The sequence below is a fragment of the Mesoplodon mirus genome (genome assembly GCF_964341445.2).
Source record: "Mesoplodon mirus genome assembly, chromosome: 13".
Taxonomy (NCBI): domain Eukaryota; kingdom Metazoa; phylum Chordata; class Mammalia; order Artiodactyla; family Ziphiidae; genus Mesoplodon; species Mesoplodon mirus.
Window position 1 is genome coordinate 32,196,133 of NC_138989.1, and position 27,910 is coordinate 32,224,042.

General features: G+C 42.6%; 1 protein-coding gene across 1 annotated transcript in view; it reads left to right on the forward strand.

Moving 5' to 3' along the window:
• Positions 1-27,910, forward strand: part of LAMA1 (laminin subunit alpha 1) — a gene marked incomplete at its 5' end in the record, with an annotated part of 146,381 nt that overhangs the window by 34,408 nt on the left and 84,063 nt on the right. The window contains 11 exons of the mRNA XM_082641419.1: positions 12,379-12,621; positions 13,616-13,795; positions 16,640-16,729; positions 17,995-18,112; positions 19,005-19,183; positions 20,067-20,172; positions 22,107-22,267; positions 23,215-23,355; positions 24,587-24,760; positions 26,185-26,286; positions 27,074-27,285. Coding sequence (XP_082497545.1) covers positions 12,379-12,621; positions 13,616-13,795; positions 16,640-16,729; positions 17,995-18,112; positions 19,005-19,183; positions 20,067-20,172; positions 22,107-22,267; positions 23,215-23,355; positions 24,587-24,760; positions 26,185-26,286; positions 27,074-27,285 — 1,706 coding nt within the window. The remainder of the gene's footprint in view (positions 1-12,378; positions 12,622-13,615; positions 13,796-16,639; positions 16,730-17,994; positions 18,113-19,004; positions 19,184-20,066; positions 20,173-22,106; positions 22,268-23,214; positions 23,356-24,586; positions 24,761-26,184; positions 26,287-27,073; positions 27,286-27,910) is intronic.

Below are 27,910 nucleotides of genomic sequence, written 5' to 3' on the forward strand. Positions count from 1 at the left end.
ATAAAAGTCTTTCTGGACATACGTTTTTATTTCTCAAGGAGTGAAATTGCTTGGCCAATGGATGTGTGCACATTTAACTTTGTAAGACTGACACACCAGCCTAGAAAGTGGCTTCAGTAGAAAACCCTTCTGTCCAGTTTCTAGTTGTTTATTGCCAGAGGGCCAGGCAGTACCAATTTCTTCTTCATGGCTGGTATCTGAATTTATGTAACAATTTTTTTTTTTGCGGTACGTGGGCCTCTCACTGTTGTGGCCTCTCCCGTTGCGGAGCACAAGCTCCAGATGCACAGGCTTCAGACGCGCAGGCTCAGCGGCCATGGCTCACAGGCCCAGCCGCTCCGCGGCATGTGGGATCTTCCCGGACCGGGGCACGAACCCGTGTCCCCTGCATCGGCAGGCAGACTCTCAACCACTGCGCCACCAGGGAAGCCCCCTGTTTGTGTTTTTATTAACATTTCGTGGTGTTTCTAACAAGATATTCTCAACTATTTATATTCACTAATTTGACACCATTTCACAGAGACACTTCTTAGGTATTATAAACAATCAATGGCAGAAGATCCACATATAGTCCATATTACTGCCCTCAAAGAAATTATTTATTATGGGAGACAAGAAAAACGTCTGTGCAATATTAACAAAAGAAATAAATTCATATAAAAACATAAGAGGTGTTAAAGGCAAATGATTTGCCCAAGGTTAAAGCTGGTTAGAACAAAAGCTAGAATTATAACCATGGTCTAAGAAAAAAAAATCCTCAAAATAATGTAACTGAGGTTTTGTTATGCCACATCAGGTTGCCTACTGAAGCTTATGGTCTTTCAGACCAGCTTTAACATTCCAAATCAGTCAACAGCTACAGTGGAAACAGAATTGGATGGGGAATCAGGAGATCAGAGTTCTACTTTTGGCTTTGTCTCTTATAGTAAGCTTTTACTCAGGGGTTGCTGCTTTCTCCCATTCTAGTCAGGGATTCTCCATTCTTTATATCTAGCCTCTTACTGGGTCTTGTTAATTGTTTGAATATTAGTTGCATTCATTTCTTAAATATATTCGTAGCCGTCACTCTAGTAAAAGACTTTATTACCTCACATCCGCTACCTCATCTTCCCCAACTTTAGGCCATTCCTCACATCAGTGCCACAAGAACCGTCTTTCATTTTTCTGCTGAAATATTTTCACCAGATCCTGTTGAATACCTGATAAAGTTCAGCCTTCCATATACTGGCCCCAGCTTTGTCTCTTCAGACTCACTACTCAACCATCTGACAATGCCACTGAAAATCAGACATTCCACAAGAATGATTTTAAGGTTTTTCTATGGTGAAGGTACAAGCTGGTAATAAACTATGTTTACATTTTTTTCCAGACTAAAGCAATTTCTGTAATACTGCATTTTACAAAACGAGTCAGCTGAGTTTTGTTTCAGCTCTTGAATAAGTAAAGTTGTTTCCTAAGGAGAAGAAATCTTTTGTCCCCTCAGAGGAAATTACATTCAATTTCTTAACCTCCAAAACAACGTCAGTCTTGTCACCTGTGCATTGGATAGCCAAAGCATGAAGATTTTAATTTAGCAGCATAGATACTCCAGACTTGAACGGACCATTGTCCAGCTCCTGTGAGAAACTTGACTAATAAATATTTGAGGAAATTACTCAAGAGTACGTACATGTTATCCATACATTTCTCAAGTACTTGAGATTGTCTTTTATTAAGGTTAATCACTAAAAAAGATGTTTACCAAGGTTTCATTAATTAACCCCCTAAAGATGTTTTCCATTTTATTGTTAAAACCCTTGGTATTAGCAAGGGTCAGCACAAAAAAAAGGCCCAATGGTGAGAATTTCTACAAATTCTGTAAAGCTTACTGAATTCGCTTATGATGTTGCTAAGTGGTGCTTATATAAGGAAACATGCAATAAATTCACTCATTCAACAACGAAAAAAAAAAAAACAAAAAAAACCCCCCAAAGAGCTTAAACATTTTTGAAATGTAATTTTTATTGTTTTATTTTTTTTCAGAAATATTGCTCAATTTATATACTCACTAACAGTGAATGAAAGAGTGTGTCTCACAACCTCTCAGCAGCATGGAGACTAAAAGGTTCTTTCTTACTTTGTTCTCTGTTCATTGAATAGCAGGGAATTTATTTATTCATTCATTCACTCATTCATTCATTCAGATATAGCATATATTCATTTATTTACATTTTGTCACTGTATTGAACATATATTTGGGAGCACTGGGCTGAGTTCAGATGCTTAGACAATATTTGTTTGGTCTTGTTTGTCACCTTCACGTTTAAATTATGCCATGATTATCATCTCTGATGAGGCAAATACTTTGTCAAATGGTGGTGACAGTTTTAGATATTTGAAAATCAGTGTAAGAGGCAGGACAGAATTTTCAAGTTATAACAAATGAGAAAAAAATTGAATGAACTGTAAATATCATCATCTTGAGAGGTGCCAGTTGTCAGCAGAATAACTATGGCACTTAGGGAAAGTGATTACAAATCTGATAGTGATACCTTACATCTGTATTGTGCATTTTATAAATTGTTTTTCTATTTGTTATTTCACACTTACAATGTGAGAAATCGGAATAACATGTAGATCCATATTCACAGTATTCGTTGTGAATAACGCAGTGGGGTGTAGAGAACACAGCTGGATTTATCATTTTAAGCCTGAATCATGGGAAACATTAAATTTCCTTCTGTAATTCTCTGGATTGTAAGAAATTTAAGATCTGTTAATCACCAATCACTACCTTTTTGGGAGGAGGGTGGGGAGTAATTCTGGAAGTCTGACTCTGCAAGCATTGGCCTTGGTGAGGTGATGAGGCTGCCAAAGTAGTGACAAAGGTGGAAACTCTTTAGGGACTGGGCCTGCTTGTGCCAGTGCATTCAGATCTGTGCTCCTTTGAAATTTCTGCACAGATAACTTGGAGAGCACTGGCTCGCCCTGGCTTGGTGGCCTCCATGCCCCATAAGGTCCGGAAATGAAGGCTGGGAAAATTGTGAGATCAATTTAAAACCTGCAGATAATTAGCTGGGATGCCACAGCTGTCTAAGCCCACATACCTGAGAAGTTTGGTGAAGCCTGAAAACCACTTATTAGCTTCTGTGCAGCCAACTGGAGGGGTTTAAGCTTTCTTAGAGTAACTGATAACTATTATAACATGTATAAATAGTTCCTTTGTTTTGTGTGTCTTTTTAAATTAATAGACTTTATTTTATAGCAACGTTTTAGATTTACAGAAAAATTGAGTTTCCATATACCCCCTCTATAATAGTTTTTTAAATCAAATTTGAGTTATTCTTAATCATCTTTCTAAAAGTAAAATCATAAAGTGACCTATCTAGTATTGTTTTAATAGTGTCCAATACCTTTTCCCTGCTAATTAAGTGACCGTGAGAATTGTCCATCTTATAATTTAAAATTTTGTTTTCTCTGTTTTATGGCATACAATCAGAAGATATTTATCTTTGTTCTTCAGGTGCTAGAAGCACAAGAAAGCCCATGAAATAACCGTTTCTTAGGCCTCCATTGAGATGCTCACCATCTAGGATCATTTACAATGCTGTACCAGACTCCAGGGCCAGGCCAGGAATAGGGCTGCCCAGAGGTCAGCCGGGCACTTAGTCAACGTCATCAGGAGGAGAGGCCGCCCTCTGAGCTGAGGGTCTCCAGTCACGTCACTCGGGGTCTCCTTTCACTCTCAAACCCTAACAGTTTGGGCTCCAGTTTTGTATTTTGTGACGTGTCATCAGGCCTCACTAGAGCTTAGTAAGAAACTGACAGAAATAGGGTCATGGGAAAGACAGGGTTTCACGCACCCCCTCTGAGCTGCTAGCTTGCCCTCCAGATGGCTCGGTTGGCTTCTCCAGGGTTGGTCCCTCGTCATGTTCAATTTAGAAATCTCCATCTTCCACAAAAAGTTGAGTCTTTGTATCATTCACTTTTCTCTCCTTATTTTCACATCTTTTTTTTTCTTGTGGTAAAATATACATAACATTTACCATTTAAACCATTTCTAGGTGTACAAGTCACTGGCACTAAGTGCATTTACATTGTTGTGCAGTCATTGCCATCATCCCTCTCTAGAACTTTCTCATCATCTCGTACTGAAACTCTGGCCCCATTAAACAGTAACTCCCCATCCCCCCTCCCCTCCCCAGCCCCAGTTTTCTGCAGTTCTAATTTGGGTCTCGATGAATTAGACTATTCTAGGTAACTCATGTAAGTGGAATCATGCAGTATTTATCCTTTTGTGTCTGGCTTACTTCATTTAGCATAATGTCCTCCAGCTTTATCTATGTTGTAGCAGGTATCAAACTTTCATACCTGAATAATATTCCCTTGTATCACAGAGTTTGTTTAGCCATTTATCCATGGTAGACATCTGGTTTGTTTCCATCTTTTGGCTACTGTGAATAATGCTTCAATAGACATTGTTGTCCAGATATCTGTTGTTGAGTCCCTGCTTTCAGTTCTTGTAGGTATATACCCAGAGTGGAATTGCTGGATCACATGGTAATTCTAAGTTTCTTGAGGAACCGCCATCTTGTTTTCCATGCAGCTGCGCCACTTAGCTTCCCACCGCACTTTTTAAAATAAACAAAAGCCTTCCTGTATAAGACCTTGGTTTAGATATTCCTTTTTAAAAAAAGCTTTAAATGTGATGATATGTCAGCTTGATGCCTGACGAATGATAGATGCTCAGTGAAGTTAGAGGTACCTAAAGAAAGATGAGAATCTTCAAATAGCATGTAGACCAAGGTTCCATGTACTGAGTGAAATCTTGCAAAAACAAAAAATGCTTTCTAATCTCTCTAGGGCTAAAACTATAAGCGATTCAGCTAGATTTAGTGAAAAAAGCACATAATTATTGTGTCTAGAGGCTGTAAATGTATAACTCATAGGTTAATGTTTAATGGAGTTAGTCAAGTGCAGATTTGCACAGCTTTTCTAGACGGTGTCACCAGTTGGATTCGTGAGGCTTAATGATGAGGGGCCCCTTTTACTTTCTGAGGTGCAATTGAACTGTTTTCTCACGATGAGGGATGAAAAGAGGGCTGTCAGGCTGTATCCTGCTAACCGTTGCTGGACCTACTGGGCACCGTAGGTCAACGTGAGGACCAAGAGAGGAAGTGAAAAGCTTTCAGATGTTTTCAGCCAGACAGTCTCGGGGACTGAGGGGAGAAGGGCAAAGTGTGGGCCTTGGGGCCACGTCGGGGAGACCTGTCCCATCGTCCTGAGGTGGAGAGGGGGCCTGGCCAAAGCCGGAAAGCCCTGCTGGGCCTCCGTGTTTTCTTTCTCACTCACACTGGACCTTTTGGCAAACTCTTCAAGACCCACTGGCTTTTTTCTCTACTTTAGTCTTGGTCTTCACTCTGTCAGCACCACCAGCTCTCAGGATTTCCCGGCACCAGCATCCAGTCCGGCATCCAATCTTTTCATCCCTGGTGACCTGGTAACTCCCTGGTTTAGGGTCTTCGAATGGTCTAGAAGTTTTAACGTTTCGCAAAGAGCCCTGCCCTGTCCAGTCCCCTCCCGTCTCGACACTCAAGCCAACCGGGCCTCCTGCCATGTCCCACACTCCATGCTCTGGCCCCGCAGGGTCCCACTCCCCGTCCCTCTGACCTCCCTCTCTTTTTCTTTTTTCTTTCTTTTTTTAAAAACAATAATTATTTATTTATTTTTGGCTGCATTGGGTCTTCGTTGCTGCTTGCGGTCTTTCTCTAGTTGCAGAGAGCGGGGCTACTCTTTGTTGTGGTATGCAGGCCTCTCATTGCGGTGGCTTCTTTTGTTCCGGAGCATGGGCTCTAGTTGCGTGGGCTCTAGTAGTTGTGGCCCACGGGCTTAGTTGCTCCGCAGCATGTGGGATCTTCCCGGACCAGGGATCGAACCCGTGTCCCCTGCATTGGCAGGTGGATTCTTAACCACTGTGCCACCAGGGAAGCCCGGACCTCCCTCTCTTTACCTAGACATCTCCTACTTAGTCTCTCCCCACTTTCCAGACAAGCCTTCCCTGACCACCCCTTTTCCAGACTAGGCTGGCCCCCGCCAGACACCCTGGCCGCTTTCCGTCTTTCTCCCGGGGGACTTGGCCCACCTCTGTCTTCCCATCGGGGCATCCAGGCCACCCTGACCATGTCCCCCACTTCACCGCTGTCTTTGTAGCACCTGCCACGGTCCTGTTCCAAAGCAGATGCTCAATCAGTGTTCACTGAATGAGTCTCCAGTGAAAAGGTGTTAGGGGCGTCCTTGGTCCCAGTGTCCTGTGTCCTGGTTGGGGCAGGAAGGCAAGCTTCTCTGACAGTAACATCTCTGCCGCCTGCCCTCCCCCCAGGAGAGGGGCAGTCATTTTTCTAACTGGGAGTCGAGCTGACCGCATCACTCCGGGGCTCCATCTGTCTCTCTTCCAGGCAGGCTGTTCTCAGGAGGCCCAGCTCCCTGACCCACAGGACAAGGCCACCGAGCGTGTGTCCACTCAGCCTGTGCCACCAGAGGCAGAGTGTCAGGCTGACCTCTGCAGCCACCGTCGAGGCCGCCACCTCCAGCTTTGCTTTCTCATGGAACGTTGCTGACTTCCTTCCATCTCCACGATGGACTCCCGAGCCTCCTTCCGCATTCGGGAGGGGAAGAAAGGAATGGTACTTACTGCCCCCTCTGTTCCAGTGTGAACAAACTGCACTGCCTTTGGGGGAAAAGCCCAACATACTTTCAAAGGCTGAGATGTTCCTGGGTGAAAACCGATGGCTCCGGCTGACCTGTGGTCAGGAGTTGGGGGATGGGAAAGCCACTCTTTGCATTTCCCAGGTCCTAGAATGGCCGGTAACTGCATTTCGCAGCGGGTTTATCTCATTCTTGGGGCTCAGCTGTCACCCGGCACCTACAGGTGGGGGAAAGCAGTGAAGATCCCCACAAAGGACATTTGGTGACCCGCCTGGCTGTGCTTTTGAAGTCATTCCAACTCACCTCCCACAAAACCTAGCAAAATCTTCCCAGAACCCTTGGTGAAATTGAACTTTGGGAGCAATTCTACAGGGAGATCCATGGAGACTAGGGACGGAAACCAGCCTCTTACTTTCCAGTTTTGATTCTTTATGTAGCGCAACACGTATCCTTTGAGATAATCCCCCGAGTCATCCTGAGACGGGGCCAGTGGCTCATGGACCATGGGACAGCTTATCGTGGACTCTTTTTGAAATAGCTTTTCTAGTTGATGCGAAACAGAACTCCTTCTGAAGGGGTTTTAAATACCCCTTTCCCACCTTCAGGTAACTGGTCCTGGTTCCCCTTCACTTCTGTGATGGGCGCCTCTCTCTGCCTTTCCTTCCTTGTTCATCAGCTTTCTCACCCTGGCTTTTCCTCAGGGTCCACTTGAAGAATCTGAGCTTGCTTCCAAAGGGAGCCTTCCTTGATTTCCTGAGACACGAAGCTTAAGAATTTTAAGGAAAAAAACCTACTTGATCTAAATTTGCCATTACAAGTAGCCAGTCCCTCCTGCCCTCAGTAAAAGGAAAAAGCAAGAAGAAAAGTAAGGGGGGTAAAGAGACTGGATTCTGACGTGTTTATCCCGCACTTCTATTGACAGCAGCAAACTTAAAGAGAAACAAACCTATTTTATCCCACACTTCTCTTCTCATTCATGAAGCTATTTCCTTTTGTCTGTTAATTTTGTATACTGGTCCTAAACCGAGGCAATAATAGTAAAACAGCCACTAACACCGAATAGAAATGACATTTCAAGATCATTGCCCGTAAGAGATTTACCTAAAATGTGTATCCCACGGATCCTACGTGCCAAGTAAACGTCCAAGCCCCAAACTTCTCTTGTTCTACTGAGTGTTTGTTGCTACTTCACATGATTATCAATTGATTAGTTAGTTCAGTGATGCATACTCTGTAAAACCAGAAGGGAGCCATAGCTGCATTAGTAATTAGACTTCTAGTAAATAGTTATTTCTTTATTCTTGAGTAATAAACATTAGCTCAAATGATCATTTTGAATATTATTGTCTAATAATGTCCTAAGAAATAACGCTGACAAAGCACAGATTCACCACTTTTATAGGGATAATTGAGCAATATTACTTACCAAATAGACTGAACTCTTTTTTAAAAGTTTAATTTGACTGTTAAAACTAAATCTCTTTTGCCTGTGAAAAGGTCATTCCCATCGGGTAAGAGAAAACAATTCTGCATTCACTGTTTCGTTATGGCCTTGGAGGCAGGTAAGTGCTTGTGTGGAGAATTTCCAGCCAGGGGTCCCGTGTGGTATCTGGGCCCCTGCAGCTTATGCAGCTGAGCTTTCTGTGGAGAAGAAACACTTTGCTTCCCTGAGCACATCTGAAGCTGGCCCCTGATATTGGAGAATTACACTCTGTGTATTTTTCTTATCTCTGTGCCTGAGGGGGTTTTAATATATTTAAGGTTGAGGCCCACATGAAAATTCCTGTCTGGATTCCTGTGTAGAAAGCGGTGTTTGGTGTATGTGTGCTTTATTTATGTGGCACTGTTTATGTGCATTCCAGTGATCATTAACAAAGGCCTCTTGGTAGAAAACCCTGATGAAAGTGGATTTGAAAGTGGCTGTATCAGCTGCAGGTTTGGCAAGACCTCAGTGACTCTGAGTTTAGTGAAAGCCCTGCATCATCACTTTGTGTTCAGCCAACCTTATATGGAGAGAAAAGGCACTTTAGTCAACCATGCTAAAAAGCAGCAACAGAAATATCACGGATTTCATTAGGACAAAGGTTTAAAATTCTATATATTAACAGAGAATTCCTTACTTTTTCTTTAGGGGGTGTTAAGACTGGTTTGTCAACACACAATTGGTGAATTAGACTAGCTTGTGTTCATTTGCTTAGGGCCGCCGTAGCACATACCGAAACCTGGGGGCTTAAACAACAGAAATTTATTAGCAAACAGTTCTGGAAGCTGGAAGTCCAAGAGCAAGGTGTTGGCAGGGTTGATTCCTTCTGAGACCTTGCCCGTTGGCTTGCAGATGGCCATTTTCTCACTGTATCCTCACAGGGTTGCCCCTATGTCTGGGTCCTAATCTTCTCTTCTTAAAAGGACACCAGTCAGGTGAGATAAGGCCTCACCCATTTGACCTCATTTGACCTTGATTCTCTCTTTAAAGACCCTCTCTCCAGATACAGTCACATTCTGAGGCACTAAGGGTTAGGACTTCAGCCTGTGAATTTTGGGGAGACATAATTCAGCCAGTAACGTGACTTAAGTGAAAACAAATTGCTTTTAGATATTTCATAGCTTCCCCTTCCTCTTTTGCAGATTTATATTTCATAGTCCCTTTCTTGGCTTGTTTTCTGGTCTCCAATTTGGGGACCTAGAGAAGTAGTGAGAGACTGTGAGAACAATGCCCAGCTTCATAGCTGAAGGCCTTGATCCTTGGAGGGATGGTCCTAAAGTTTTCCCATTATGGTTGTTCTTCCACTGGGTTATGTTTTGTTACATGTGACTAAGCTGTCCGTCTAAAAGCTGACAAGGGTTTGATGAAAGTACAAGAACATGGTATTGAAATAATTGCTACTGGTTGAGGTCAGTGGTTTGGAAAACCAGATTGGTACCCACCAGCTGCTCAGCTGGGAGTTTCATTCTTTTTCCTTGCAATCTGTAGAAGTGTGGTTTACATATTAGTACATGTGAGATCCTGGGAAGATGTAACCTTTCTGTGCCTCGGTTTCCTCATCTGTAAAGTAGGGGAAGTAACAGTACATATTTCATAAGAAGAACGTAGTTGGAAGGGTCTGAAGACTAGTAATTCTAATAAAGGATTTAGCATTGTCCTTGGCCACAGCAAGCGCTACATAGCATTAGTTTTTGTTCCTTGCACACTCTCCATCCCCTCCCTCCCCACACATCCTGGGCCATCACAACAGAAACTGCAGAGTTAACAGAAACAATTGCCACGGTGCCTGTTTAGACATGAACCCAGTGCCCAAGTGAATGTAGGAGTCTTTTTTCTGGGGTTACAAAAAGAAAATTCAGTGACCTTAGTGTGTGTGGACATTTGGGGGGTGTATAGTGGATGCTAAGGACTCTGGAGTGAGCACCCTGGTTTCTCATTGGGACCTGCAACTCTCAGTAGTTTGTCTTTTAACCTCTCTAAGCATCAGTTTCCAAATATGTAAAATGGGAACCACAATGACTTGAAACTCATGGGGTTGTTTGGAGTTAAATGGGGTGATATACATGAAGTTCTTAGCACACAGGAGGTAAACCTATTGGTTCTTTCCATTTTCAAATGTGAAACTGGAAAACAAGGTAAATGCAGTCACTCCATTTGTAAATGACCTTGATTTCCATCCCTCTCAAATGGGCTGCCTGATCATGCCATCTCACTTGGCACCTGCAATTTGTGAAGTCTATTTTAACATATTCCACAGTGGTCCTCATGCTGATAGACTTCTCCTTTTATGGTGAAAATACTTGCAAGGCAATTGGACAGTGATGAGTAAAGAAGAGGGTGTCCTCCCTCCAATTAGCTTGGGCATCAGTATGAAAACCAAATGGAAAGCTACTTAGGCCGGATTCCATCATGGTGTTCTGGCAGTGCTGGAACTTTGCAAAGGTGAAACTAACCTCCCCCAAGCTGCATTAAAAAAAACCCTGATGTTCTTCAGGACTAGTTCTAGAGGAGACAGTAAGATTAATTGCCAGGTATTTCTGAGAAGTGTTTGGTTTTCCAGTAATATTAAAAAATAGTAGGGACTTCCCTGGTGGCGCAGTGGTTGAGAGTCCGCCTTCCGATGCAGGGGATGCGGGTTCGTGCCCCGGTCTGGGAAGATCCCACATGCCGCGGAGCGGCTGGGCCCGTGAGCCATGGCCGCTGAGCCTGCGCGTCCAGAGCCTGTGCTCCGCAACGGGAGAGGCCACAACAGTGAGAGACCCGCGTACCACACACACACACACACACTCACAAAAAGTAGACTTTAAAAATATAAATTATGGAATATATGAATTACAAAATTGGGGAAAAGGTTTTTTTTTTTTAAATAAACTCCCAGTAAGAAAAAAAAATGTAATTATGTTCATAGGAGAATGTTCTGGAGATGTTTATGCTAGGACAAAATGGCCTTTGCATTATTTTAATTTTTAAAAAAGTGGTTTAAATCGATGAAGGTGGTTTTAGATTTTTAAACATTGGACATTCAGCTCCAGATATAAGCTTTCATAACAGATACACAGTTCCTGATTTTCCTGATTACTGAAATCTGAGAACATTATTTTGCTTTTAATGTGCTTTAGAAACAGTGATTGTGTTCTAGAGGAAAATTGCACATGAACATGGGTACTCAACATTTCACACTTACATCATTTATAGACTAAATTTTATTGGGAGACATTTCTTGTAGGTGAACAGAGTTATTATAATGAGATAAAACCGTCCTTTGCAGGGAATAATTCAGTAGATAAATGTGAAATATTGTGGCTTCAGCTGGGTTAATTTAAAGGGACTCTTGTGTTGCTAGAATTGGTGAGGGCTAAGATGGGGAGAAGCTTAAAACCAAAAATAAAAAAACAACAAACCTAGAGGCAATATAGTTGGAATCATCCTGTATATAGCCTTTTCAGATTGGCTTCTTTCACTTAGCAATATGCATTTAAGTTTACTCTATGTCTTCTTGTGGATCAAGAGTTCATTTTAAAAATCACTGAATAATATTCTGTTGTATGGATGTGTCACACTTCCTTTATCCATTCACCTATGGAAGTTTTCAACTCCTTTGGGTAAATACCAAGGAGTATGATTGCTGGATTGTATGGTAAGACTGTGTTTAATTTTTTAAGAGATCACCAAACTGTCTTCCCAAGTGGCTGTACCATTTTGCATTCCCACCAGCAACGAATGAGAGTTCCTGTTGCTCCATATCTTCACCAACATCTGGTGTTGTCAGTGTTCTGGATTTTAACCATCGTGATAAGTGTGTAACGGACTGACTTTTTTTCTCATATTCAGACGTGTTATCTCCAAATCACTATATGAGAAATACATTTAACACGACTACTAATGAAATATAATACAACTATTATCATTCAGAATCCTGATGGAGAAAGACATTGGAAACAAGAAAACAAGCACTTATGTCAATATTAACACTGTTAATAACAACAATAATAATACAAATTTATTTGTATTTTTTGAGTTTATTTTGAAGACAAATGCCACCAGGAAAACATTTACAAGGTACATTTCTGATTAACACTTATGAGCAGTTAGCCTCAAGAGCAGTGAGAGACACTGGCCATCATCGGGTGGCAATGCTCTCAAGAGGCACTTTGGTTTTTGAGCACTTGTTACTGATTTTCGATTGACACTTTTGAATATCTTTGTTCCAGGTCTTTCAAGTCGCTTATGTCATCATCAAAGCTGCTAATGCCCCTCGGCCTGGAAACTGGATTTTGGAGCACTCTCTGGATGGCATGGAGTTCAGCCCCTGGCAGTACTATGCAGTTAGTGACACGGAATGTTTGACTCATTACAATATCACTCCAAGACGGGGGCCGCCCACTTACAGGGCAGATGACGAAGTGATCTGCACCTCCTATTACTCCAGGCTGGTGCCGCTTGAGCACGGAGAGGTATGGCGCCCCCTGCCGGCCAGGAGGTCTGTTTTTTTCATCAGTGTCTCCTCCAGTGACAACCTAGCCATCACAGAGCCAACAGGAAACACTCAAAATAGAGCTCTCCTGGTACAGATCACAGAGATCTTTAACTATCTAGCTGCTGCGGTTAAGGTGCCATTGACTGGTGTCTACTGATGATTAATGTCACCACTGACACATTTTACTTTATTGATTTCTTCCCTTCAGGGAGATCCCTCAACCTTCACTCTGCTGTGATTTAATAACTCCATCAGATCATTCTCAGAGCATCTTTCTCATGACACCAAGGCAACAAGATTTGTTAAAATATTAAAGAGAGAGCGAAAATGCTTCTAAAATATAGAGCTCCCAGTTTTCTCTGGGAAGTTCTCCCCGTCCCTGGAGGTGTTGAGGGTTGGAGATGGTTCATGAAATCTTCCAGCTCCGTGCTCTCCATGCCCGGACTGCACACACATCCTTAAGTCAGAGTGTAATCAAAAACAAGCCATGCCTTGGTAGCATGCCTTGATGAGCTAAAACTACAAAAACCCTGCAAGTGCTTTTCACAGCAGGAACTCTGCAGCAAGCCCTGCATTGTTTCAAGAGCAGAGATGAGAAAATGGGAGTTACAAAGCTTTCTGGCACTTTCTCCCACTCTCCCCAGTCTATTCATGACATTTAGAATCTGTTTCAGAGAAGCCTGTGGATACATGTTAAAATACCCTCACCTCACTGGGAGAAGTGGTCCTGTTTAAAAGTTTCCCACAATCTCTGAGGCACTGGAACGAATAACTTCAATAAACTGAACTTGGGCTGTCATCATGCTGTTCACAGTGTCAATGAATATTAGACAGATTTCTGTAAGAACCCCGTTGTTTGGTTTGATTTTAGATAGTATCTATAAAGATTATGTCCTGAATGTAAACAATCAGGGCTATTTTTTTGCATGCTTATAATTGATATTTGTTTATTTTGATGTCTTTATCTCTAGATTCATACATCGCTAATCAATGGCAGACCAAGCTCTGATGATCTTTCACCCAAGTTGTTGGAATTTACTTCTGCACGATACATCCGCCTGCGCTTACAGCGCATTCGAACCCTCAATGCCGATCTTATGACCCTCAGCCACCGGGACCCTAAAGACCTCGACCCTATTGTCACAAGACGAGTGAGTGTGGCGGGGCTCCTGACAGCTGAAAAGTTTATGTTGTTTCAGGGAAATAGACTTTTCCTCCCAGGTTGGCCTTTTTTCTTATTTTTGTTGAAGATCATTAGTTATGCTTTGTTAAAAATGCCACCTTTAAACGAGGTTATGGTTCTGACGTGGTGCCCTCAGGCCCCCCTGTCCCCACCCATCCCATAACACCATCATGCAGCAGATGTAGTGGTCATTTCTTCATGTTCTAATCTGGCTCTACATCTGATTAAGCAAGGGAGAATATGGCTGGGGTTTTTTTCCCACTTAAAAGAAAATTTTAAAGTTTGAGATATAAGCTACATCCAGGAAAATGTACATATTTTCAGTGTATGGTAAACGTATAAGGCTTGTGGTGACAAACATTTCCAAATCCCTTGGATAAAGTAGGAGTGGGATTACTTAGTTACAGGATAGCTATGTGTTTAATTTTTAGGAATTTTCTAAGCCTTATCAGAAGCAGCTGTGTCGTTTTACAGACCAGCAGTGTGTGAGGGCTCTGGGTACACCGCACACTTTCACACATTGGGGCATCGGTCACTGTCACCTCAGCTGTGCTGATATGCATGCGGTGGCATCTCCTCGGGATATTAATTTGTATTTCCCTGATGACTGATGTTGAGCGTGTACTTATTTGTATCTGATGACATTTCTATCCATTTTTAAATTGGGTTATCCGTCTCCTTATTCCTGACTTATTAAAGATCTCTATATATGCTGTGTAGAAGTCCTTTGTCAGATGTGTCTATACTGCAAATCCCTTCTCTCTGCCCTGGCTTGTCTCTTGCTTATCCACTTTTCCTAACTATGACTTCTGAGGAGTAGATGGTTTAATTTCGATAAAGTCCAGTTTATCGTTTTTCTTTTATTGTTAGTGCTTTCTATTCCTCTCTGAAAAATATTTGCTTATCGCAAGTTTACAAAAATATTTTCTGATGCTTTATTGTAATAGCTTTATAGTTTCAGCTTTCACATCTATTTTCCTTTTCTTGTTAATTTTTGTATTTGGTGTGAGGTAGAGGCGAAGGTTGTTTTTTCCCCATGTGTATATACAATTGTTCCAGCACCATGTGTTGAAAATACTTTCCTTTCTCCCTTTAAATTGTTTTGGTGCCCTGTTGAAAATTACTTGACCTTATTATTGTGGGTGCGTTTCTGGACTCTATACTGTCCCAATGATCTATTTGTCTATCCTTATGCCAATAACCGTCTTTCTTGATTACTGCAGTAAATCTTGAAGTCAGGTACCATAATAGTCCAACTCAGTCCTTTTTCAAGATTGGTTAGGCTGTTCCAAGTTCATTGTGTTTCCTTATAAGTTTTAGAATCAGTTTGTCAATTAATACCAAAAAGAAAGAAAGAAAGAAAGAAAGGAGGAAAGAAAGAAAAAAAGGAAGAAAGAAATCCTGCTAAGACTTTCATTGGGATTCCATTGATTCCGTAGATCAATTTAGGACGAATTTTGGAAGACATTTTGACAATATGGGATTATCTAGTCCATGAATGTGCTATACCTCCCCACTTATCTCTGTCTTCTTAAATTCCTCTTGACAATGACCTATTATTTGTTTATTTGTCAACCTTTTGTTCAGTTTATTTTTAAGTATTTCATGTTTTTGAATATTAGTGTTAATAGTTTGCTTTCTAACATTTATTTTACATTTGTTCATTGCTAGTGTATAGAAGTACAATTCATTTGTGTTGATTGAGACATTGCCAAATTCACATATTCTAGTAGTTTTTGATAGATTTTCTGTGTACACCATGTCATCTACAAATAATGACAGTTTAGTCTTACTGTGCACTCTGTTTGCCCTTGACTTCTTTTTTCTTGCATTATTGAACTGGCTGGCACCTCCCGTAGAAGGTTGAATAGAAATGGTAAGAGCAGATTTTAAGAGGAAAGCACTTAATCTTTCACTGTTAACTCTAGGTTTTCCATAGACACGCCTTCATTAGACTGAAGAAGTTCTCTTCTACTTCTGGTTTGCTGAGTTTTTTTTTTAATGATGGTGTTGCCTTCTGTAAAATGCTTTTTGTGCATCTAATGAAATGATCATATGATTTTTCTCCTTTATTCTGTTAATATGGTGATTTACATTTATTGATTTTTTTGTGTTAAATTAACTCTGCACCCATGGGATAAATCCTACTTGGTCATGAGTTACTCCTTTTTATATAGGGCTGTTTTCAATTTAGGAATATTTTTCGGGTTTTCAGTAACATGGCCTTTGAATATGACTGCCTCGGTTTAAGATGCAGCCAAGTTGAGAAATTCTTTTTATACTCCTTCGGTTTCTGTTGATGAGCTAATTTGAACATTGTTATTTTTTTATTTGTTTGTTTGTTTGTTTATTTATTTATGGCTGTGTTGGGTCTAAGTTTCTGTGCGAGGGCTTTCTCTAGTTGTGGCAAGTGGGGGCCACTCTTCATTGTGGTGCGCGGGCCTCTCACTATCGCGGCCTCTCTTGTTGCGGAGCACAGGCTCCAGACGCGCAGGCTCAGTAATTGTGGCTCACGGGCCCAGTAGTTCTGCGACATGTGGGATCTTCCCAGACCAGGGCTTGAACCCGTGTCCACTGCATTGGCAGGCAGATTCTCAACCACTGCACCACCAGGGAAGCCCTGAACATTGTTTACATTAACTGAACATAAATATTTAATTCATATTTACTTGTGCATGAAATATAGTTTAAAATGTATATCTGTGTTTTTGATTACCAATAACAACTAAGATATTTGTTGGAGTGCCAACATTTTCTTCTCACTGAAATAGAAGAGGTTTTAATTTTTGCTTGTTACTTTCTTTTCCCTTAGTATTACTATTCAATAAAAGACATTTCTGTTGGAGGAATGTGTATTTGTTATGGCCACGCTAGTAGCTGCCCATGGGATGAAACTATAAAGGTGAGTTATAGTATTTCACATTTTACTAAAAATTCAAAATAACACTTGTAGCTGTAATATTTGCATTGCACTTTTTTATACAAGGCATGTGTTGAAAGTTATAAAATCAAGCCACAAAAAGATTTGCAGATAATTTAACTGGTTTAATTTTTTTAAACAATTTAATTTTGTGTTGGTTGGAGAATATGTTTCTAATTAAATTCTTTCCATAAATTTTTTTTTTGGAAGGGGGTTAAAAAAAAGGTAACGTAAAATTTACCATTTTAATCGTTTTAAAGTGTGTAATTCAGTGGCCTTTTGAATTTTGAAGCTCTTCTCTATGAGATAGTCAAGTGAAAATCACGTGCAATTAGAAATCATGTTTATGCTTTTTAAAAGAAGGATTCCCCTCCTTCTGACTTCTCCCTCTTCCTTTTTTTGTGGTGCTAAATCAAGGTAAAATAAAGTTTCCCTGTTTTAGCATAGTATTAAGTGAAGAAGATGGCATCCTCTTTTCTTCTTTTAAAAGCTTACATGAAGCTACTTCTTATTTTTACCCAAGCTTCATAATAATTTAACTCCTGAATAGGATTTTTATTTTTTTTAATTTTTGTTTATTTATTTTTGGCTGCATTGGGTCTTCGTTGCTGCACATGGGCTTTCTCTAGTTGCGGCAAGCAGAGGTTACTCTTCCTTGCGGTGCGTGGGCTTCTCATTGCGGTGGCTTCTCTTGTTGCGGAGCACAGGCTCTCAGCATGTGGGCTTCAGTATTTGGGGCATGTGGGCTCAGTAGTTGTGGCTTGTGGTCTCAGTAGTTGTGGCTCGCGGGCTCTAGAGCACAGGCTCAGTAGGTGTGGTGCACGGGCTTAGTTGCTCCGTGGCATGTGGGATCTTCCCGGACCAGGGATCGAACCTGTGTCCCCTGCATTGGCAGGCGGATTCTTAACCACCGCACCACCAGGGAAGCCTAGGACTTTTATTATTGCTGAAAAACAGAGATGAATATTAAGAAAGTTACTAGTAGGAGCTTCCAAACCTTTCAGGTCAATGTGTCTCTTTTGAAAAGTTTTTTTTTTGTTAAGCCATATGTTAGTTTGGTTTATTCCTTCTCACTTCTGTTTGTAACCAGGTCATATGTTTATTTTTTTTCTCTAAAAATTAAATGCCAGTTTGCTTGATTGTAAACTCTTGCTGTGTATTTGACTATGATGGGTTCTTCCTAAATAAAATTAAGAAAAACATACAGGTAAATTTTCAGGTGCAGTTTTATATTCCTTACTGCCTAGAAATTCCAGTGTCAGTGTGAACATAACACGTGTGGTGACAGCTGCAATCGGTGTTGTCCTGGGTACCATCAGCAGCCCTGGAGGCCCGGCACTGTTTCTTCTGGTAACACGTGTGAAGGTAAGGTCACTGAGAATTGCAAGATGTGAAGTTTTCCCCCTTCATATGCTTCAGTTTATGGTGACTTAACATTTGTAATTAGTAACTAATTGGTTTTCTTAGTTATTCAAGTAGTTCACAAAGAGGCAGACTACCTTAATAAAATTTAAAGGATTGAGACCCTAATGCATTGATTATCAATCTTCTATTTCTCTAAGATTCCGCTTCCCATATATTAATTTAATCTTTATAAATTTGGATTTAAATTTTAAATAGGCAATATATTCACAAGGTTCCAATATCTACAGTACATAAAAGTATATTTATATATTTCTGTCTCCATCCTTCCTACTTTTTATTATTTCCTGGTAGGTTCTTCCTGAAATGTTTATGCAAGTAAAGCATAAGTATATTCCAACACGTCACACTGTTCATACACAGAACCTGATGTGCTATGCATGCCATTCTATGCATTACTTTTATATTTAACAATATATCTTAAATAAAATATCTCCATATTAACACTATGAAATGCTGTTTTAAAAACAGTTGCACTGAACTCCATTATATGGATGTAACATAATCAAAACAGCTACCTACCCGTGGTATTTTGCTTGTTACAAGTCCTTTGTTAGCACAAGCAACGGTGCAAGGATTCACCTTTGTCATTGACAAGTGAGCAAGTGCTTCTGCAAGATATGATCCCAGAAGACAGGCTGATGAATCAAGTGGATGTGCATACGTATAATTCGGATAGCTACTCCCCAATGCCTCTGAAAGATTGTTACTAAAATGACTTCTTCTATAATTTTAATTTAATTTATAGTCATCAAAATTTACTAAAGGAGGGAAGGCTTTTCTTTATCTAGGACACGGTATCTGTATTAATTGAGATGTTAAAATATTCTCCTAGAATGCAATTGCCACAATAAAGCCAAAGACTGTTACTATGATGAAAATGTGGCGAATCAGAAGAGAAGTCTGAATACTGCCGGACAGTTCAGAGGAGGAGGGGTTTGCATCGATTGCCTGCAGAAAACCATGGGCATCAACTGTGAAACCTGCGTGGATGGATATTACAGACCACACAGGGTAAGAGCGCCTCAACCGTCACCCAGCTTCGCGGTAGAAAAGACATTCAGGCCGCCACACATCAGTCTCAGTATTGAAGACATTTCCTCTTGCAGCATTTCATCTGTATTCTTATAATATGCTGGTAGTGTGCTTCAGATATCAATTTCCTGCTCTATCCGTCCTGTTTTCTTGCTCAGAGTAGGATGTTCACCATTGTTACTTAACTTGAATTGTGGGTCTACTGGCTACATCATCTCAGAGTTTTGTGATACTAAGTGTCCATGTGGAGAGTCAGCCAGTAACTAAAGCAGCTGTATCTTTCCCGTAGGAAGTGCTCCCTCCTCAGCTGACACCATATGTAGCTGTCACGGGAATCCCATGGTGGCTAAGTCATAGGAGAGGCTTCTACAGGTCTCCAAGAGATGGCAGAGTGAGGGGACGGGTAGCAGTGATAATGAAGAAGGATGACACTTTGCTAACGACGCCAGCTGCTGTCACTGTCAAAAAGATGTTTGCAGGGGGCTTCCCTGGTGGCGCAGTGGTTGAGAGTCCACCTGCCGATGCAGGGGACACGGGTTCGTGCCCCGGTCCAGGAAGATCCCACATGCCGCGGAGCGGCTGGGCCCGTGAGCCATGGCCGCTGAGCCTGCGTGTCCGGAGCCTGTGCTCCGCAACGGGAGAGGCCGCGACAGTGAGAGGCCCGCGTACCGCAAAAAAAAAAAAAAAAGATGTTTTCACTTTTTTTCTGGCTTGGCCTACACCCCCTGGGTACACAGAATCATTGTGATAGTCACATCTTGGATAAAAAGTCAATACCTTGTCATTAGTATTATTCTCGATGTTAATACTAATATTGCTGTTATTTCTAGCAAGATAATCTAGGGCAATGTCTGCCTTTCAGGTGTCACCTTATGAGGACAACCCTTGTCATCCCTGTGACTGTGACCCTCTGGGGTCCCTCAGTTCTGTCTGTATTAAGAATGACCTTCATTCTGACTTACACAGAGGTGAGTACTTGATTCATTTTTGTGCTTGTAATTGATTTGTGTGTGTGTGTGTGTGTGTAAGATTTGTACCTAGTGAGACTGTTACCATTGTGTAATAATTTGGTGGTGTGATTCTCTATTGATTCTTTCGCTCACCAAATACTTACTAAGCACCTACTACATGTCAGGCAGTTTTCTAGGACCTAGGAACATATATATCCTCGAACAAGATGACCAGGGTCCCTGCTCACAAGCAGACAATAAACGAACAAGTACATAAATATATAAAGCCAGGTAGGAATCAGTGCCCTGGGCATAAAGCAAAATTAGGAATCGTGATGGGAGGGAGGTAGAGGGTGGAGATGGCAACGTTGGGGCGATGAAATGACATTTGAGAGGTTAATTAGCATTTGAAGAAAGAAGAAATAAGGCTCGGTTTCAAGTCATACGTGGAACAGTAAATAGCAATCACTCTACTTAGCGCTCGGAAGACATGCAGAGCCTTTAGCATACATCCTCCCACAAAGCAAGCAAATCCCCCAGTTAACTTTGTAAATGTCAGCGTTCTTTCCATTTCAAAAACTGGCAAAGGGACTTGCAAATACCAGAGTCTCCTGAGGGGGTTGCATCTGTCCAGAGACCCCTGTGACCCCCTCCAGTGCTCCATCACTAGCAGTGAAAATGGATATTGATCAGCAGGGAGGGATGTGCTCTCTGCGGGCCCTGCTGACAAGGGGGAGGGTAAATTACAGGACGGAATTGATTCCTACCCGCAACTCGTGATGAGATGCTGATGATGATGACAGTCACCCTTGATTGGGTTCACTTTAAAATATGTATCATTTCAACTTTAAGTCATAGCAAATAAAAATTATTTTACCCAATTTATAGGCAAGGAAACTGTAGCTCAGAGCACTTAAGAAGCTTGGCCAAGAGTACACGACTTGCAAAGCTGGCATTAGAAGCAAAGACAGTGCTTATTGCCCTCACCACTGGCTTATGTGCTTAAAATAAAAAATAAATAAAAAGCTTGATTTTGTGATATGATTGACTACCATACAGTACACCCATTTAAAGTGTACAGTTCATTGAGTTTCGGCATATTCATGGGTGCAGCCATCACCACAATCCAATATTGGTACATTTTCATCTCCCCATAAAGAAACCCCTTACCCATTGGCAGTTGTTGCCTGTTTTCCTCCATCCCTTTGCCCCAACTCCAAGCTCTAGGCAGCCACTGATCTAATTTTTCTCTAGAGATTTGCTTATTCTGGCCATTTCATATAAATAGAACCATACAATATGTGGTCTTTAGTGACTGGCTTCTTTCACTGAGCATAATGTTTTCAAGGCTCATCCATGTAGCACGTGTCAGTACTTCAGTCCTTTTGATTGCTGAATATTACTCCATTGTATGCATGTTTAACTTATCCACTCATCGGTTGATGAATATTTAGGTTGTTTTGACTTCTTGTCTGTTGTGAATAATGCTGCTACAAACATTTATGTACAAGTTTTTGGGAGGATGTATGTTTCCATTTTTCTTGGCTAAATACTTAGGTATGGTATTGCTGGATCTTATGGTAACACTATGCTTAGCATTTTGAAGAAGTACTAAACGGTTTTCCAAAGCTTCTGCACCATTTTACATTCCCACCAGCCTCTGTGCTTTCCACCTCTCTCTTTTCTTTCTTTAAACCAGGAGTTGTCAAACTGTGGTCTATGGGCCATATCTGGCACCACTGTTTTTTATAAATAAAGCTATACCCATCTGTTTATGTATTATCTGTGTCTGCTTTCAAGCAATATGGGCAAAGTTGAATAGTTGCAACAGAGACTGTGGCCAGAAAGCCTAAAATATTTACTCGCTGGCCCTTTACAGAAATAGTTGGCCAACCCCTGCTTTAAACCTCTTTTACCTTCCTGTTGGGTCATTTTGCCATTTTACTTCGCAGGGAAGTGGCCGGGTCAGTGTCCATGCAAGGAAGGTTACGCGGGAGAAAAATGTGATCGCTGCCAGTTTGGTTATAAGGGTTACCCTGCGTGTGTGCCCTGTGACTGTAACCCAGCCGGCAGCGTGAACGAGGAACCCTGCTCCGAGGCTTGTCTCTGTAAGGTATGTGTGGAGGTTAAAGCTGCCCCCGAGTTTCCTTTGAGGTTTCCTGAAAATGGGATGCATTTCATTGGCTCAGATGATCAGGTCCTAAGCAAACCATCGAGGTGTAAGTGGAACTATCCCTTCCCCCGAGCCTTCCTGAGAAGCATGACATTATGTCACAGTGAACTGGCCACAGAATATGTCTTTGGACTTAGATGGGCACCTGATTTTCTTTTTTGGTGCCTTCTGGGTGATGGCCAGATACTCCAGAAGTATTTCTGTGACTTCCTGGTTGAAACCAAATACTGCTTTTCTTAGGCCTTGGCCTAATGCCTCTTCTGTGACATCCTTTTTAAGCTTTAATGTTTACAGGAGAACCAAGTAAACACCACATTTCTAAGAACATTAATTAAAGGCAGATAGATTATTTTGGACTTCTCTTAAAAAAGAATTGAACAATGATAAGAAATGCATGAATCTGGTGCCAGGGAGGTGTTTTTTGGTTATCTGACACTAATAACCATCTCCCCCGTAATTCAGCGGACTTCCGGCTGTGTCTTGTGCTCCTTCCCATGTAAGCAGAGTCTTGGGTACATTACGTATGATGGAAAATTACCTTGAGCATTTATTAACAAGACAATTACATAGTCCTCTTCAGATTTTAAAATGCTTGAAAGATCAGCAAACAGAGAAGATTTAAAACAAAACAACACGAAAAAGCCCTTTAAATATAAGGACCAAGCTCTAAGATCCCTAGCCTCAGTCTTGACTACAAAATTGCATGATAAGTATTTCAGACTATCTGGAAATCGTGACATCATGAGGCTTCGCATTGACTTTGAGTGTCTTTTTGTTTACCTGTGTCTCTGGATCGCCAGACATCTTTCTTGCTAATGTCATGTTAATGTCATTTTAGTCTGTCTACCTATTGGTTTCAAAAGCTAATTTTTTACTCCAATTTGCAGGAGAATGTTGAGGGGAAACATTGTGATCGATGCAAACCGGGATTCTATAACTTGGAGGAAAGGAACCCGCAGGGCTGCTCGGAATGCTTCTGCTTTGGTGTCTCTGACGTTTGCGACAGCCTCTCCTGGCCCATCAGTCAGGTGGGGGCATCTTTTGAGAGCCAGGAACTGTGTCAGAAAGTGATGAGGCTGTCCTTTCTGTAACACCACTCATCCTTTGGACCGACGTTGGCGTGGATCAAAGGCTGCGCACTTACCAACGTGTCACTGAGATTCCTAGATCATGTGTTTGTTCCCTCATACATTTTCCTATGGAAGCAATAGGATGCTGCAGCATTGCAGAATGCATCGTGTGTACATTTCTTCTGTGGAGAAATGCATGGAGTTGTGGGGTCAGATCTTACCCCACCAGCCCCACCCCGGCCTCAGGCCGGGAAGCACAGCAGGACCTGGGGACATGCAGCATTTTCTAGCTCGAAGAAGCGGGTGAGGTGGGAACGCAGCAGGTGGCACAGTTTTTGAGGAGAGGCAGGGTACTCCATTTGTTTGGGGAATCGAGAATTCTGGGAGATCGAGTTCTGGGTGAGTGCTGAGTGGGTCCTAGGGAGGACAGAGTGATGGCTGGAGGTTAGGGCTCTTCCCTGACCATCCCTCCTCCCCTCCCTCCTCCTCCTTACCCACGTCTGGGGAGGGGGGATTCGGATCAGTACTTGAGAATGAGGTGCGTTCCTGTGGGTGATCTCCTGTCATCTCTACGTAGGTGACAAATTGGGAGGATAGGATCTGGAGGTTGTTTTATATGGTTTTTGGCATTTGGCTAACAAGCAGGGGGCAACAACGAAGTCAGAGTTAGTCAGAGACACTGTGTTCAATGCGTTTATTGAGTTCTTTGCTGTTTTTTTTTTTTTTTTTTTTGCTGTATGCGGGCCTCTCACTGTCTCCCGTTGCGGAGCACCACAGGCTCTGGACGCGCAGGCTCAGCGGCCCTGGCTCACGGGCCCAGCCGCTCCGCGGCATGTGGGATCTTCCTGGACCGGGGCACGAACCCACGTCCCCTGCATCGGCAGGCGGTCTCTCAACCACTGTGCCACCAGGGAAGCCCCTCTTTGCTGTTTTTTAATCTAAGATATATACCCGTGGCCTTTACGGTTTTGCTCATTTTTTGCTTCTAATTGACCTGGGTTTGGGGGACGTGTGGCCCGTTCTCAGGTTTTCCAGGTCCTTTGACCAGTGCACGGGCCACCGTGTGTTGGCGCCGTCCTCGCCAAGCTGTCTGGGTCTGTCCCCTCACGGTGAAGATACTAAGACTGGGCTGGGTGAAACCTAAGGGGACTTCGATTTCATGTTCTAAAATTCTTGGATCTTTTTTAAGGTGAAAGATATGTCCGGCTGGCTGGTCACCGACTTGGTCAGTTCCAACCAGCTCCGGTCCCAGCAGGACGCGCTGGGCGGGCGTCACCAGATCAGCATCAACAGCTCGGCGGTGGTGCAGAGGCTGACCTCCCAGTATTACTGGTCGGCCCCTGAGGCCTACCTGGGAAACAAGGTACTTCCAGAGCCGGTGTGTGGGACAGAGATCTCAGAGCACAGGAAGAGCTTGTGTTGGCTTTTCAAGTACTGTCGTTGGTCTCTTTTGAGTTGAGCAGAATATCACACAGCGTTTACTGACACCTGACTCACACGGTCTTTTTAGCCTTGTTAGACTTTATTGCACCTTGAAAATACGAACCTGTGTCCTTCTTGGCCCCGTCGAAGGTGGTCTGTTGTTTGAAATCTTGTCCCCTCTCCTGACCTTCTGTTTTGCTCTGGGTTCCTGGGTCACCTGGGCCTTTGCGAAGGTCTCTCGCATCCCTGCCCTGTGGAGCCAGCCATGTACCTGTCTTACCTGGCATATAGAACACCCCTGGGAAAGGTGTGCAGGAACCCTTGCACTGCCCCCTGCTTCTTTATCATGATTGTTGCTCACGTGAAGTTCATGTTTAAGAACAGATAGAATCCTTTCCATTGTAAGAAAATGCTCAAAGGTGATTCCACAAAGTGGGAAGTTGGTGGCTACGATTTAACCTCTCCCTTCAATGACATGGTCCTGTCCCTCCTCACCAATTAGGCAGCTTCCCTCCAGACTCTGATCGATCTGAAAATATATTCAGTGGAATCTCTCTCGATACCTACAGCTCCCTGCTCACCTTAACCAGGCCTTTGGTTTGTTTGAAGTCATGGTGTATGTAGTGTAGGTCTTGTACCGTGGTACATTTCCAGTTAATTTGATGGTTATATTTTAATTTTATAGCTGTTTTGTGTATGTTTAAGTAGTGTTTATGTTTGAAAATGATTACTTTTCCCATCAAAGTATAATCTTAGAAGACATTTTCTATTTAGAATGGGATCTTATCACCAAAATTCAATAGTTTTGTTTTGCTTTGTTTTCATGTCTGGAGAGCACCTCTCCAATTTTATGGTGCAGAGATTGGATTCTGAACGTTGTAGCATAGCTGGCAGAAAGAAAATCTCTCTTTTACGTTAAAGGATGTCTGATCAGGAAGGAAATCCTTTGTCCTTCCTTTAGCTGATCACACGTGTTGCTGTTGCCCTCCTGTAAGCAGGGCGGTGAGACCCGGTGTTCAGATTGTAGTCCTGGATCACACTCCCCGCCCCCTAAAGTCCTTAAGTGAAATAAAGGTCTATCGTGGGACTAGCACAAGTTCAGAGTAATTTACCTCGGAGTCTCTAAGAAGGAGTACATTTTTTTCTGTGCATTTAGACAGTATCCTACGTTTCGTGGTATCAGTTAAACAGAATATTCGTATAACGTGCTTCCTTTCCACTGCCTTTAATGTGAAATCCTTACGTATTGTGGCCTCTGGGACATCTCGCAGCCTAGTTGTTGCCAGGTGGATCCTAGTGACCGTGTCCCCTTACCAAGGGCTATGATCCTTCCCCTCGGTGCTCATTGTCGCTTAAACATTCCAGCTGACGGCGTTTGGTGGATTCCTGAAGTACGTGGTGTCTTACGAGGTCCCAGTGGAGACGGCGGACGGTGACCCCATGTCTCACGCCGACGTCATCATTAAGGTAATTGCTTTCGCATCGCTTTGCTAGAGCCGAGGGCTTCGTGGGGCCGTAGTTTTGTGACTGAAGGTGGCTAAGTGAGGCCGTAGTGGCAGGAGCTCAGGGCCAGGTGGCCATTCAGTGGTGCTTTGCCTGTCTGGACTCCGCCGAGACGGAATTTCCAGAATTGCCTCAGGGCAGTGCCTGTAGCTGTTCGCTTGCTCCTATAGCTGACCTGTCTATTCACAGTTTAGAGGGAGAGGAGTTTTTCCTCGATGTTGGGACTTCCTTTTAGGCCCTTTGGGTCCCTCCTCCCCTCCTGTAGCGTCCTCCCCACGTGAATGACTAGGCAGCAGTGTCTGGCTGTGTGGGGACCGGAGATGCATTGTCATTTTTGTCCTCCACCTCTGTCCCTGTTCCTGTATCCTCACTCCCATCACAAAAAGACCCAGCAAGGCCTTGGCCTTTGCTGTACCCCTGAAACACTGTAAATCAACTATGCTTCAATTAACAAAAAGATTAGAGGTGTCAGATTGGTTGCTTTGAGGGAAACCGTGGGCTAGTGCATGACTGTCTCTTTTCTGAGATCCCAGCGCAGGCACAGCCTTTAGACTTATCCAAATCCCTCTGAGAGGAGAATAGTGATATGTTTTCTCTGGTTGTTCTGGACCAAGGTCTATGGACATCATTACACGTTTGCCAAAAACCTGCACACAAATGAAAAGCCACGTGGCTGAATACAAAATCTGCTTTTAGTGTTTGATCATGAAATTGAATTATGAATATATTTCCTCTTGTTTTTAAATGTTAGGGGAATGGGCTCACTTTAAGCACCCAGGCAGAGGGCCTGTTATTGCAGCCCTATGAAGAGCACTTGAACGTGGTTAGACTTGTGCCTGAGCACTTCCGAGATTTTCATAGCAGGAGGGAGGTAGACCGCGACCAGCTGATGACTGTGCTTGCCAACGTGACACATCTCTTGATCAGAGCCAACTACAATTCTGCAAAGATGGCTCTTTACAGGTGTGTACGGAAAAGGAGGGAAAACGTAGGTGATCTTTTCTTTATTATCATACATTTTAAGCTGGATATACTTTACTTGATTTTTTTTTTTGCGGTACGCGGGCCTCTCACTGCTGTGGCCTCTCCCGTTGTGGAGCACAGGCTCCGGACGCGCAGGCCCAGCGACCATGGCTCACGGGCCCAGCCGCTCTGCAGCATGTGGGACCTTCCCGGACCAGGGCACGAACCCGTGTCCCCTGCATCGGCAGGCGGACTCTCAACCACTGCGCCACCAGGGAAGCCCTTACTTGATTATTTTAAGGACACAGCTAACGGAACTGTCTTGGAATTATTTTTTATCACTATAATTTTATCAAAGGCATAACAATTGTTGTCCATGACAAACGTATCTAGTAGGAGATAGACTTGGCGTTGGGATCAGAAACTTTCAGGGTGGATTTTTGAGAAACGCACAATGAGGTGACGGTTGTTAACTGTGTTGCATCTGGTTTTCACCTTCCTGATGTTAATGGTCTTAGGTTTTCACAAATTATTTAAGCTCATGAGTCCATCCTTAGTCGTTTTGTTACTTTGAGAAGGTCAGTTTCTGGCAATGCTAGGCGAAGCATACATGTTGGATGCAGCT